This window comes from Salmo salar, chromosome 10 (assembly GCF_965601325.2).
Source record: "Salmo salar chromosome 10, fSalSal1, whole genome shotgun sequence".
Classification (NCBI taxonomy): Eukaryota; Metazoa; Chordata; class Actinopteri; order Salmoniformes; family Salmonidae; genus Salmo; species Salmo salar.
The window spans coordinates 56,900,001-56,916,301 of record NC_138300.1 but is presented as its reverse complement, the minus strand read 5'-3'; the positions used below and the strand labels follow the sequence as shown (position 1 = coordinate 56,916,301).

The following is a 16,301-nucleotide window of genomic DNA, read 5'->3' as shown; positions in this document are numbered from 1 at the left end:
GGAGGGGGTTCTCACTGCATTACAGCCAGGGGAGGGGGTTCTCACTGCAGTAGATTCAGGGGAGGGGGTTCTCACTGCAGTACAGCCAGGGGAGGGGGTTCTCACTGCAGTAGATTCAGGGGAGGGGGTTCTCACTGCAGTACAGCCAGGGGAGGGGGTTCTCACTGCAGTAGATTCAGGGGAGGGGGTTCTCACTGCAGTAGATTCAGGGGAGGGGGTTCTCACTGCAGTAGATTCAGGGGAGGGGGTTCTCACTGCAGTACAGCCATAAAGGCAGGGTATAGACATAGGGATGTATTTTGGAGTAGACTGTGATTGAAGAAGTGTGATGGGTTTTCTTAGTTGACATGTTTTATATTGTATGATGTCGTTTTCCACCTTTCACAAAATGTGTTTGTTTGTTATTCAATACCCCGTCCAGCTGGTGGCGGTAATTCACCATTAACATTGGATGCCAACCGCCGTTAAACACCATAGAAGAATTATTTTGACATCAAGAAACCACCAGCAGTCGAGCCACATTCCTTTCTTGTTGCTATTGAAATATTTGTTCGCTATTTATAATGACATGCAGAAGAGGAGCTCTCATTGTGCTCGAAGGAGTGGACAAGGCAGGGAAAACGACACAATGTAACAAACTAGTCCAAGCACTGCAGGATAGCGGACAGAAAGCTGAGATGATGAAGTTCCCTGGTAAATTGACTTTATTGTTTGTGGCTGCTAATTTATCAAAATGAAAGGTATTTTCCTCAATTGTGTGGTTTGAAGCCGCTTTGATTGCTAATTTACCTAGACCCAAATCTCTCAGACCATACATACGTTTTGCCTTGCCCGGTTCCCCTGTCTGGGTGGAGTTTGGACCACATGGCGATGCAAAAATGAATTCGCTTTTGACTAAATGCTCTTCCAGTATTATTCTTGTTTGTACAGAAATAATTACAAAGATCGGACAGTTGATTTTCTAATTTACCTCAACCCAAATCTATCGGATTATACAAACTCGTTTTGCCTTGCCCTGTTCCTCCGTCTGGGTGGAGTTTGGGCCACATGGCGATGCAAAATGAATTCGCCTTTGATTAAATGCTCTTCCTGTATTCTTGTTTGTACAGAAAGAACTACAAAGATCGGCCAGCTGATCAACTCCTATCTTGAGAACAAAAGCAACCTGGAGGACCATACAGTGCATCTGCTGTTCTCTGCCAACCGATGGGAACTAATGTAATACACTCAGAGGCATTGATAATCAAATTGTATTGGTCACATACACATGGTTAGCAGATGTTAATGCGAGTGTAGCGAAATGCTTGTGCTTCTAGTTCCGACTGCAGTAATATCTAACAAGTAATCTAACAATTTCACAAACAAGATGTCGTAGCATTACGTTGTTCAACGTAACACTGAACTCAAACCGTATGCGCGCATGCGCCATCGTGCATAAATGTATTTTGTCCCCCTACACCAAACGCGATCACGACACGCAGGTTAAAATATCAAAACAAACACTGAACCAATTACATTAATTTGGGGACAGGTCGAAAAGCACTAAACATGTATGGCAATTTAGCTAGTTAGCTTGCACTTACTAGCTAATTTGTCCTGGGATATTAACATTGAGTTGTTATTTTACCTGAAATGCACAAGGTCCTCTACTCCGCCAATTAATCCACACATAAAACGGCCAACCGAATCGTTTCTAGTCATCTCTCCTCCTTCCAGGATTTTTCATCTTTGAACTTATATGGTGATTGGCATCTAAACTTTCATAGTATTACCACGACGACCGGCAAAACAGTTCGTCTTTCAATCACCCACGTGGGTACCTGCTTCTATAAACCAATGAGGAGATGGCACTGGGTACCTGCTTCTATAAACCAATGAGGAGATGGCACTGGGTACCTGCTTCTATAAACCAATGAGGAGATGGCACTGGGTACCTGCTTCTATAAACCAATGAGGAGATGGCACTGGGTACCTGCTTCTATAAACCAATGAGGAGATGGTACGTGGGTACTTGCTTCTCTCAACCAATGAGGAGATGGGAGAGGCAGGACTTGCAGCGCGATCTGCGTCAGAAATAGAAAGGACTTCTATTTTAGCCCTTGGCAACGCAGACGCTTGTTGGCGCAATAATTGAATAACATGGATTTCTACATTTATTTTGCGATGTGTCTGGTCAGCATGTCACTTCCTACTGGCGCACACTATAGAACGGAAGTCAGTCCAGTTGTTATCGACGATATAACGTTACTACCACTATGTCGCAGTTTGTTTACTAGGTGTCTTCAGGACTTGCCTCAAATTAATATTAATGTTGTAAGTTACATCGAATTGTTAAATCAGCCTCCGAGACTCCAGCTAGCAAGAATGAAAAAGGGTTCAAGATGTATATAGGATGCTACATAGACAACTATGAAGGTGAGTACCAAGTCAGTGACCGATATAACGTTAGCTAGCTAATTTAACTATTAACTGTAGCTAGCTAGTTACTTTGTAAAAGGATGTAACGTTGACAGAATCTACCTGAGAATGTGTGTATTTTCATTCGCTTGGTTAAGTTATGCTTGCTAGCTAAAAATCATTGTTATTCATGTCTTCTACACAGTATCTAACAGAGACATTGACAGGGGAGATCACCGTGAGGGCTGCCTGTCACAGGTCCATGAGGAAGAGTGAAAAGCCGCACAGCATGAGCGCAGGGAAAGGTTATAGATAGCTACTAGGGACCTTGTTAAACATCTCCTGTGGGACACTGTCATTATGGTCAAAATGTGTTGGAGACAGTGTCAACGTTTAATCTTATCAGTAGATAGATATTAATGATGGGTCCCAATCCCAGTTTAGAATTGCCCACTTAACAGGTTATTTGGTAAAGATATGTTGATGCAGTGTTTGGTAATTGTGTTACTGAGACACAATGTATTCCTGTATAGTTAGATGAGCCCCTAGTTAAGAAGACTAGACACTACTATGTTTATTATTCATGAGCCGCATCATTCTTGTTTCTCACTTCAGTCTTTCATCACACTTATCTTCACAGATGGTGTTAAAGCACTCCGTATCAGTGATGGTGGTCCAATGCTCCTGTGTTGCAGGAAGTGCTCTGTGCAATCATCTGGTGGCCCTTCTTTACCAGACAGCGCACTAGTTCCGTAAACCTACTAACTCGTGTGCTGATGGAATAAGGTAAATTGGAAGTTCCTAGAATGGAAACATTTTCTTGGGATTTTCTTTTTTTTTTCTCCCCCAGATAAGCCTAAACAGTGGCGTCTTAGGAACCAAAGACTGGGGGGGAAATAAATAATCTATAAATCTGTATATTTTCATCCATTTTATTTGAACTTTCGGGCTTGTTCTGTTTCTGGAGAAGTTACATGAGTCTTTGTCATAGTGATCTCTCCAACAAGGTTTTAAAATGTTTTGCAGAAGTTCTCTCTACAAAGAACTCAATGGATACATGCCTGACATGGATCTTCTCCGTGTCTCAGAAAGGTATGCCAACTTTACTCCACTTACTGCCCCTCTTGTGACAACAATGGAAATATCAGCCCCTGGTTGAGTCTGCCTTTGGGCCAGTGCAAGCTGGCAGTGTTCTGTCCTATCAGCTTCCATAGCCAAAGACCTGTGAAATAGTGAAGATTGCCAATGCCCCTTCTCCACCAATACTTCCATTAGATGGCTACAGGCTTCAGGAGTACTGCACACTGAAGAATATTAACTTCTTTCCGTGTGGCTTCGTAGTGCACCCAGACGCTCCATGGTTAGGATCCTGTCCAGATGGCATCATATTTGATCCCAGTGTGCGACCACACTTTGGACTCTTAGAGGTCAAGTGGCCAAATGTACCAAGTTATGTTGACTGCCCTTACCTGAAGATAGAGAATGGAGACCTGAAGTTGAATAGATATCATGCTTACTACTGGCAGGTGCAAAGGTCAAATCCTTCTCACAGGTTGTAGCTGGTGTGACTCATCTGTGCACAGGAGGACATCCAAGTTGAAAGGATATATAAAGATCTACAGGTTTCAAAAACTATAAGAGAGAAGGTTGACCACTTATTTTTACCACTACTTGCATAAGTGTCTCTCGCACCTCAATGATCCCCTGCATGGGTGCCAAGTTTAGTGGTTTTATAAAAAATAAGTATTACATTTACATTTTAGTCATTTAGCAGACGCTCTTATCCAGAGCAACTTACAGTAGTGAATGCATACATTTCATTTCATGCATTTTTTTTTTTTGTACTGGCCCCCCGTGGGAATCGAACCCACAACCCTGGCGTTGCACACACCATGCTGGCGTTGCAAACACCATGCTCTACCAACTGAGCCACAGGGAAGACTAATTGATGTTCTTTTGAAGTAGACTACAGTAGGATATATTTGTTTAAAAACAATGTATTTCAGCAAATGTTCAACAGTTTAATTAATCAATTACACATCTCTAACATTGTATTCAATCTTGCATTCTGGCTATTCTGTGTTTACTTGATTTCTTTCCCCCACCCTTAAACTCATTGCCTAATTAAAGCCAATAGAAGCTCCACACAAACTGATATTGACTACAACACAAATGATTGATACATGTCATAGATAAACAAATTATTTTGCTGCTAGCAAATAAACACATGTACATTTACGCTGGCTTGGCCCATGCTCTGACCAAAGGTCCGTTTTGATAGTTGACCAACAGGCACGCCACTGCAAATAATTGGTTGATGCTGCCTGAGATGGTCAGGGGGATGACTGTCAAACAGCTTGTGCTCCTTTACTCTGCAGATCATTCTTTCAACATGCACTCTCAGCCTGGCAATGGATTGGGCCTCCCTAACCTCATGCGCTGGCATCTGTGTGCGTCTTGACAGAAAGGCTGGCTGGTAGACATTGCACGAAACAATGTCATCTACGAGAAAGCCCTTATCCACCATAATGGCCATGTCGGGTGAGTAAGGAAATAATTCCAGACTGCTTGAAGATCTCCTTGTCACTCACAGATCCAGCATACAACCATGACACAAAAGTGACAGCTACATGTGGTGACATTCCCAACATGCCCTTAAAGGTACAGTGTGACTTGTAGGAAGAAAACACCTCACTGCAGTAGTAGTGAAGATGATGTCTGGCAGTGGAGTTCAGTGCAGTCGATCACTACCTGGGTGTTTGGATAGTCCTTGAACTCAGGTGGCAGGTGGGATTTGATGGTTTCCTTGGGGATCCATATCCGTGCTGATCCAAGCAGACAGTAGAGGAAGTTGGCCCAAGAGATGATAATCCGGCTCACTGTCGATTGGTGGATGCTGAACCGATGGGCCAAATCCTTCTGCTTCAGACCCAGCGACAGACGAGTCATAAACAAGAAGAACTCGCCGATTGATGGCAGTGTCTGAACGTAAAGAAAACCGTTTTAGTACAATATAGTCCTTATATTCGGTCCTTAATAAAAAACGTATATAATGTTTAACAATTACAGTAAGATCAAATAATATTCTGTTAAGTATTTAAAGAAGTTGTCCCTTACTGGTTTTCTTCGAGTAACACTTGTTTCAGATGGATTGGTGCTTGTGACTCTTATAAACTTGGTCTCTGCTGCCCGCTCAATCAAGTGCCAGAAGGCCATCAGGTCGGTGTAGCTTGCAAATCTAAAGACGGACTTTGAATACCAAAAAAGCTCATTACTATTATTGCCCATCTTCTCTAGGCATCAAGTAGCACTAGACATGACCTAGATGCTATTGATTCCTGTTTTTCTTGTTACTGCAATTGGTACTGTAATTCACAGCAGCGAATTTGTTTAAATGATCAGTTATTTAACCTGGGAAGTGGAGTAAGAACCAAATCTTATTTGCAGCAACGACCTGGGATCATTTCTGGGGGTTAACTGAAGACTAATGTAAAGACAATATACATTCAATGTGCCTACTTATGCTAAAATATGCTAGCCTAGTTTTAAATAACAATGAACATTTTCTTAAAGTTAAGATGGACTTTGGGATGATAATAATAAATAGTAATGCTGGATAATAATAATATTGTAACGACCCGGTATTGTGTTGTGTGTTATGGTTCTCATGGCTACTAGCAGGGGTAAATATGTCAGGACAGAGGGAAAGGTTGGGGGGGTATGATGGGTAATCCCGCGGGATTTGGAAATGCATAAATAGGGATTACTGTCTCATCATCTTTCTTTTCTGTTCGGAGCCAGACATGATATAATTGTGTACGTTCGGCATTTAGCGGCGTGGGCTGTGGCCTGAACAATAGCCCAGTTTAGGAATAAACCTGTGTTCTGACCTGCACACCTAGAGTCCGTCTCTTTTCCCTTTATGACCCAGCCGGGTCATTACATTGGCGTCAGAAGTGCTTTCAAACTACGGGATCGAGACTAGGCGAGTTAGCTGTTCAGTATAGGCCGGGTTGGCTTTAGCGTGACTCGCATCTACGGTCATGATGCTTGGGGCGAAGCGGAAAATTAAGGAAGAGTCGGACAATGTGTCCGTTGTGGGCTCGGGGGTGCCCGGTCGGGAGGGTCGGGCGGCGACTGCCGTAGAAGAGCTGGAGGGCCACATGGCGGGAGTTAAATTGTCAGTCAGCAAGATGGCAGAACTGGCGGGTTTTCCTTCACACCGCTCGAGAGCAGACGTCACGGCGACGGGGATATCGACGTCACCGGGTGCGGAAATGGCGGGGCCTGCTTATGTAAACAGAGATGGCAGCGGCCTATTGCCATTAGCCACGGTAGCGGCTAAACTACCAAAGTTCAATGGACAAGGTAAATGGGAAGTTTTTTTCACTCTGATGAGACGAAAGCGTTACAGCTTGCCCTGAGGAGGCGTCGGAATGCCTGTTAACGCTAGCCCCGGACGAGAGGGGCGACTACGGTGCGCTAGTGGAGGCATTGGGGGGCCGTTTCGGCAGCGACGCGCAGCCCAACATGCTGCGGATGGAACTGAGTAACAAAAAGAGACTTCAGGGGGAATCATTAAAGGCGTTGGCAAGTGGTATTCTGAGCCTGACCAGGCGGGCTTATGCAACTATGCCGATTGGGGTGCAAGACGAGCTGGCACGGGACAGTTTTATTAGAGCGCTCTCTTCCACCGAACTGGGTAAGCATGTTCAGATGGCGGACCCACCATCTCTGCGGGCTGCAGTGGAGATAGCCAGGAAGAGGGAGCTGATCTGGGGTAAGGGAGTGAGAGTGGAAGTCGCCAGTCAACCAGAGGTGAGAGCAGCGGTGGCTGGGGTGCCAGGGGTCACGAAACCAGAGTGGGTCGCGAGTTGGGCGGGCTAGTCAAGACTGCTTCGCTTGTCATGGAGAGGGGCTCCAGGCAGCGTCGCAGTGTCAGCTCAACTCCTATTGTCTGCTGGGGTTGCGGCCAGCCTGGCCACATTCAGCGGGAGTGTGGCAGATTCCCCCGTCACCAGGGAAACGACGGTGGGTTCTCGCGCAGGGGGCAGCGCGGACCCACCGCCCCCGAATCCACTGTAAGCAAAAGAGGTACCCAGCAGCGCAGACAAGAGGGTGGGGACCTGCTCCCCCAGGGTGTAGCTGCCGCCGTGTTTCCTAGTCCGGTAGTTGTGGTGGGATGTACCACCGTTGGGGACTTCTGCAATGTCAAGGTAGAGGGGGTGGAATGTTTGGCCCTGGTCGACACGGGCTCTACAGTAAGAGGCACTTTGGAGCGGGGGAATGTGTGTGGCTTCACAACCCCACGCGCAAGAAGGGGCGGTGCCCAAAGCTGGACAGTGCATGGGTGGGGCCGTGTCTGGTGATAGAAAGAGTGGGGGAGGTGACGTACCGGGTGGAGGTCCCCCCACGGAGCAGGAAGGTGGTGGTCCACCGGGACCGATTGGCACCCTACAGAGGGAGGAAAACGGTAGGAAATGGGAGTGAGGTCTCTGATGTGAGCCCACGGGAACAGTCTAACGAGGAGACTCTAGCGCAACCTGAGCCTGGGATGGGGGCTGCTTCTTCGGAGGGCGCTGGAAATGACATTGGGGCAGATGAGTGTTCTGGGGGTTCACCAGTGAGAGCCACGGGGAGGCACAAGAGACTGATGCGACCTCCGGGTCGTTTTAAGGATTTTGTTGTGTAACCCTAGGGGCTAGGGTTTAGAAAGGGGGGGGCTATGTAACGACCCGGTATTGTGTTCTGTGTTTGTGGGTGTGTTTCTGTTCGGAGCCCGGCATGATATAATTGTGTACGTTCGGCATTTAGCGGCGTGGGCTGTGGCCTGAACAATAGCCCAGTTTAGGAATAAACCTGTGTTCTGACCTGCACACCTAGAGTCCGTCTCTTTTTCCTTTATGACCCAGCCGGGTCATTCCAATATAATTACTGTACCTTGTGTAAAAACGTATATCCTTGTCAGAACCAGGAAATCGCTGTAGACCAAAGCCGTGTTGGGCGGTCAGTTTCTCCAGCTTGGCTCGAAGATCCTCAATTTCTCTTACGTGCTCATGGTTTACCATTAGGGCCATGTTCAGGGACTGCACAGTAATCATGTGTCTGGACCGGATCAAGAGACGGCACAGTCCATAGGCAGCGCACCTTGTTCTCCATCCTCCTCAGTCGGAGCAGGAGGTTTCAGTCATCTTTCCCAAACACCAGGTCTCTTTTGAATGTGCCAGTTCCACGCGAAGACTAAGAACAACACCTTTTGTTTTGGGTATTGTCGCCCCCCCCCCACCTTTTTTCCCTCAACGAAGTCACACTTGACGAAATGTGTACTACACACCTTTGTGTGTTTGGTGACAGTAAAGTTGTAACAACGTACTGCCACCGACCACCTTTTTCTGAGCTCTACATCGACCGGGAAACGATGGAAGCTCCCAATACCATTACATTTGGAAGAAACTGAACACCGAGCCACTAAACAATATTCATTAGCACGTCCTTTGCGGGGCTGTAATTTAAACGTAGTCATTGCGAACTATTTCAGTCAGAAATGCATCGACGACAGTTAGATCACTAGTAAGCTAATGATAAAAACAATAGCAGAAATCGCTCCGGAAGTCATCAACCCGGTAGGAAGTAAATTAAAATGTTGTTGGCGGTATAATGCATAAAGCCTATTGACTGGCCATCTCGGCGAAAAATATGATTTGACATTTGTTTGTTTATCACATTTTTATTTGTAAAAGTAATATTAACACAACACATTTTATACGATCAGATAATTTTTTTTACACTACACATTGAATTATTGAACGATTACACATTATTAAACAATTTTATTTTTAACTAGTAAACCTACACATTCTGAACAATTATAGTTTTAAGCAGTGTACTGGTACCTAACTGGTCAACAATTATAGGTACAAGCTAATAGCAAGGTATATATGCTATCTTATTGAACAAGCAACTTAACTCAATGATGTGTGTGCTTGGCATCTCTCTCCAGGTTGTTGTGCTGCTTGCTTTCGCTTTCGTCCGTCTTGCTCCGGTCCTGGCTAGCTGCTCAATGGTTTCCTCCAGATAAGGAAATCCTCTTCATCTTCACTGTCCAACTGCATTGTCATGTAGCATATAAAGAACACCACACCTAACAGAAAACACCAAAACAACTACATCTTTAGATACATGTACTGTAATGATGGCCAGGAAATGCTACTTTGATAACAGGAAACACTGTCTGCATGTTTAGATTAAATGTCAAAATCTAACATTACCTAATTTTCACCATGAGTAAGTCTCCAAATGGTTCTCCTTCTGAAGAAGTGCACTGGCCTGGGAAAGAGATCATGTAAATCCTCCTAAGAGGCATGTCTGTGCTTATATTAGCAGCTGAAAAACACATTTAACCACATGGTAAATAGTTAAGTAATTAGCAACTAAATCATAGTTTATAGATGCAAAGTGTCAGGTTGATTATAGGTTATGAGACATTAGCATACTGTGTTCCCTTTCCAGTTAATGCAGGAATGATTTACCAAGCTAGTTTTTTGTTTGTTTGTTTTTCGTAAGGGGTGGATAAGCTTTAATATTGAGGATAGATTTTTGCTTCCATCAATGTAATTGTCTGCATCATTTCCAATCCCCCATATATTTTTATGTATATATATATACATGTGTATATATGTATATATATACATGTGTATATATGTATATATATACATGTGTATATATGTATATATGTATATATGTATATATATACATGTGTATATATGTATATATGTATATATGTATATATATACATGTGTATATATGTATATATGTATATATGTATATATGTATATATATACATGTGTATATATATACATGTGTATATATGTATATATGTATATATGTATATATATACATGTGTATATATGTATATATATACATGTGTATATATGTATATATATACATGTGTATATATGTATATATATACATGTGTATATATGTATATATATACATGTGTATATATGTATATATATACATGTGTATATATGTATATATATACATGTGTATATATGTATATATATACATGTGTGTATATGTATATATATACATGTGTATATATGTATATATATACATGTGTATATATGTATATATATACATGTGTGTATATGTATATATATACATGTGTATATATGTGTATATATATACATGTGTATATATGTGTATATATATACATGTGTATATATGTATATATGTATATATGTATATATATACATGTGTATATATATACATGTGTATATATATACATGTGTATATATATACATGTGTATATATATACATGTGTATATATATACATGTGTATATATATACATGTGTATATATATACATGTGTATATATATACATGTGTATATATGTATATATATACATGTGTATATATGTATATATATACATGTGTATATATGTATATATATACATGTGTATATATGTATATATATACATGTGTATATATGTATATATATACATGTGTATATATGTATATATATACATGTGTATATATGTATATATATACATGTGTATATATGTATATATATACATGTGTGTATATGTATATATATACATGTGTGTATATGTATATATATACATGTGTGTATATGTATATATATACATGTGTGTATATGTATATATATACATGTGTGTATATGTATATATATACATGTGTGTATATGTATATATATACATGTGTGTATATGTGTATATATATACATGTGTGTATATGTGTATATATATACATGTGTGTATATGTGTATATATATACATGTGTGTATATGTGTATATATATACATGTGTGTATATGTGTATATATATACATGTGTGTATATGTGTATATATATACATGTGTGTATATGTGTATATATATACATGTGTGTATATGTGTATATATATACATGTGTATATGTGTATATATATACATGTGTGTATATGTGTATATATATACATGTGTGTATATGTGTATATATATACATGTGTATATATGTATATATATACATGTGTATATATGTGTATATATGTGTATACATGTGTATATATGTGTATATATATACATGTGTATATATGTGTATATATATACATGTGTATATATGTGTATATATATACATGTGTATATATGTGTATATATATACATGTGTATATATGTGTATATATATACATGTGTATATATGTGTATATATATACATGTGTATATATGTGTATATATATACATGTGTATATATGTGTATATATATACATGTGTATATATGTGTATATATATACATGTGTATATATGTGTATATATATACATGTGTATATATGTGTATATATATACATGTGTATATATGTGTATATATATACATGTGTATATATGTGTATATATATACATGTGTATATATGTGTATATATATACATGTGTATATATGTGTATATATATACATGTGTATATATGTGTATATATATACATGTGTATATATGTGTATATATATACATGTGTATATATGTGTATATATATACATGTGTATATATGTGTATATATATACATGTGTATATATGTGTATATATATACATGTGTATATATGTGTGTATATATATACATGTGTATGTATGTGTATATATATATACATGTGTATGTATGTGTATATATATATACATGTGTATGTGTGTGTATATATATATACATGTGTATGTATGTGTATATATATATACATGTGTATGTGTATACATGTGTATATATATACATGTGTATATATATATCATGTGTATATATATACATGTGTATATATGTGTATATATATATATATGTGTATATATGTATATATATATGTGTATATATATACATGTGTATATATGTATATATATACATGTGTATATATGTACATGTGTATATATGTATATATATACATGTGTATATATATACATGTGTATATATATACATGTGTATATATGTGTATATATGTACACGTGTATATATGTATATATATACATGTGTATATATGTGTATATATGTACATGTGTATATATGTATATATATACATGTGTATATATGTATATATATACATGTGTATATATGTGTATATATGCATGTGTATACATGTGTATATATGTATATGTATACATGTGTATATATGTATATGTATACATGTGTATATATGTATATGTATACATGTGTATATATGTATATGTATACATGTGTATATATGTATATATATACATGTGTATATATGTATATATATACATGTGTATATATGTATATATATACATGTGTATATATGTATATATATACATGTGTATATATGTATATATATACATGTGTATATATGTATATATATACATGTGTATATATGTATATATATACATGTGTATATATGTGTATATATATACATGTGTATATATGTGTATATATATACATGTGTATATATGTGTATATATATACATGTGTATATATGTGTATATATATACATGTGTATATATGTGTATATATATACATGTGTATATATGTGTATATATATACATGTGTATATATGTGTATATATATACATGTGTATATATGTGTATATATATACATGTGTATATATGTGTATATATATACATGTGTATATATGTGTATATATATACATGTGTATATATGTGTATATATATACATGTGTATATATGTGTATATATATACATGTGTATATATGTGTATATATATACATGTGTATATATGTGTATATATATACATGTGTATATATGTGTATATATATACATGTGTATATATGTGTATATATATACATGTGTATATATGTGTATATATATACATGTGTATATATGTGTATATATATACATGTGTATATATGTGTATATATATACATGTGTATATATGTGTATATATATACATGTGTATATATGTGTATATATATACATGTGTATATATGTGTATATATATACATGTGTATACATGTGTATATATATACATGTGTATACATGTGTATATATATACATGTGTATACATGTGTATATATACATGTGTATATATGTGTATATATATACATGTGTATATATATACATGTGTATACATGTGTATATATGTGTATATATATACATGTGTATATATGTGTATATATATACATGTGTATATATGTGTATATATATACATGTGTATATATGTGTATATATATACATGTGTATATATGTGTATATATATACATGTGTATATATGTGTATATATATACATGTGTATATGTGTATATATATACGTGTATATGTGTATATATACACGTGTATATGTGTATATATATACACGTGTATATATGTGTGTATATGTGTATATATACACGTGTATATGTGTATATATATACACGTGTATATGTGTATATATATACACGTGTATATATGTATATATACACATATACACACATATACACGTGTATATATATACACATATACACGTGATATATACACATACACACATATATACACGTGTATATGTATATACGTATATATATACACGTGTATATACGTATATATATACACGTGTATATACGTATATATATACACGTGTATATACGTATATGTATACACGTGTATATACGTATATGTGTATGTGTATATACGTATATGTGTATGTGTATATACGTATATGTGTATGTGTATATACGTATACGTATATGTGTATGTGTATATACGTATATGTGTATATACGTATATGTGTATATACGTATATGTGTATGTGTATATACGTATATGTGTATGTGTATATACGTATATGTGTATGTGTATATACGTATATGTGTATGTGTATATACGTATATGTGTATGTGTATATACGTATATGTGTATGTATATGTATGTATGTATATGTGTATGTATGTGTATGTATATATACATGTGTATATATGTATATGTTATATATATGTATGTATGTGTATATATGTATGTGTATGTGTATATATGTATGTATATGTATATGTATGTATATGTATGTATATATATGTATATATATGTATGTATATATGTGTATGTATGTGTATATATATATATACATACATACATACATACATACATACATACATATATGTATATATGTGTATGTATGTATGTATGTGTGTATATATACATACATACATACATACATACATACATACAAGCATGCATACTTGCTCTGCAAGGGTCGTGGCTTTTGTGGCGCGATGGGTAACGATGCTTCGTGGGGTGTCAGTTGTTGATGTGTGCAGAGGGTCCCTGGTTCAAGCCCAGGTTGGGGCGAGGAGAGGGACGGAAGCTAAACTGTTACACATACCTATTCACTAAAAGTATACTTTAAAAAAAGAACAGTCTTAGAAAAATACTTTTTAAAATCAATTAGTATATTTCAGTTTAACCACTTTGTTCTGTCTTTTCAAGTGGATTAAACTGAAATTGCAACCAACTTTCTAAGGCTTTTTTTAAACGATATGAGATTATTTTATTTTCAAACAACCGAAAGCTAATGTTAGCTAACATAATTAGACTACCAGTATATCATTAACGTTGACGTTAATTACTTTAAACCAAAAGATAGTGCAAGCTAATGAAACTAACGTTAACGCTAAATTGTCGCCCATATTGAAAATCTTCGTTAACCTTTGCTTGCCAAACTAAGATTGTAGACAATGACAGACACCATCGATAATTTAGCTTCGTCGTCTTTGGCGCCATTTCTATTGTCAATAGAAAGGGTGCCAAAGACGGGGAAGCTAAATAATCCACGGTGTCAGTCATTAGGGCACATTTACACCTCATTAACGATCATTAACCCATCTTAGATTGTAACAAACTTCGCACCGCAAAGATTAACATATTTCCACAAATAACATTTGAGTTAAATTATGAATGGTCGTCAGGAGAGGACGGCATGGATCATATAGCAATCGCAGTATTAAAAGGTAATGTTCATTTGTTTATACCCGTCTACCTTTCGCCTTAGCAAGGTAACGTTAGCTAACGTTCATTTGAATTTGAAAGTTGGCAAACCCAAGTTAGCATGCTAATTTTAACTAGGTAACGTTAGCTAACGTTCATTTGAATTGGAAAGTTGGCAAACCCAAGTTAGCATGCTAATTTTAACTAGGTAACGTTGACTGTTGGCAGTTAATAACTAAAAAACGGCCATTCAGTTTAAAACACTTGAACTTTGGTTAGATTGATAGTGCTTTATTGTCAGAAAGTGTTAATGAGGTGTAAATGTTAGTTTGTTACAATCTAAGATGGATAATGATCGTTAATGTAATTAACGGTTATTAGAACACCTGTAATGCGGAGTGATACATGTATAGTTAAAAGTCCCAGTGCTGTTAATCTACTACAATCAAATTACTTCGTCTATCATAAATACTTGTGAACATTTTCAGTTCTTTCCGCCCTTTTACTTGCGTTTGCTTTTAGTAACATTCAAGATGCTTTTGGCGGTGCGTTATCTGCGGCGTTTTTATTACTTCCTTATTTGCATTTCAGTCATTTAGCAGACGCTCTTATCCAGAGCGACTCACAGTAGTGAATACATACATTTCATTTTTTGTTGTTGTACTGGCCCCCCGTGGGAATCGAACCCACAACCCTGGCTTTGCAAACACCATGCTCTACCAACTGAGCCATATCAATAGATTGCACAGTCGCAGCCCTGATTTCTAGTTGCTCTGTGGTATTGACGGATGCACTGAGGAATATAGAGTGTACAATTCCTTCTATCAACGTGTAAAGAGAAACCACCTTCAACACTTACTTGAAGGCACCCGACCAGATGAACAGCCATCGGAGGAAAATCAAGTACCACCCGAACAAGTAAGTAGCTAGCAAGCATTTTTTTGTTGTTGTCTGGATTTACAAAAATAATTTAATGAACGGACGATACACAGACCAAAGTCATACTGTCCATTGG

At 37.4% G+C, this 16,301-nt stretch overlaps 1 protein-coding gene and 1 long non-coding RNA gene across 2 annotated transcripts in view; both read left to right on the top strand.

Annotated features, from left to right (window-relative positions):
* Nucleotides 1–458: 458 nt before the first annotated feature.
* The window catches only part of dtymk (deoxythymidylate kinase (thymidylate kinase)), a 43,043-nt gene continuing 27,200 nt past the window's right edge, over nucleotides 459–16,301 (top strand). Inside the window, exons 1-2 of the mRNA XM_045687963.2 lie at nucleotides 459–693; nucleotides 1,110–1,218. Of these exons, the coding sequence (XP_045543919.1) occupies nucleotides 564–693; nucleotides 1,110–1,218 (239 nt within the window). The 5' untranslated portion in view covers nucleotides 459–563. The remainder of the gene's footprint in view (nucleotides 694–1,109; nucleotides 1,219–16,301) is intronic.
* LOC106560659 (uncharacterized) lies at nucleotides 2,963–4,939 on the top strand. The gene is made up of 3 exons (XR_001318645.3): nucleotides 2,963–3,183; nucleotides 3,424–3,489; nucleotides 4,776–4,939. It is a non-coding gene; the product is annotated as an uncharacterized LOC106560659 (long non-coding RNA).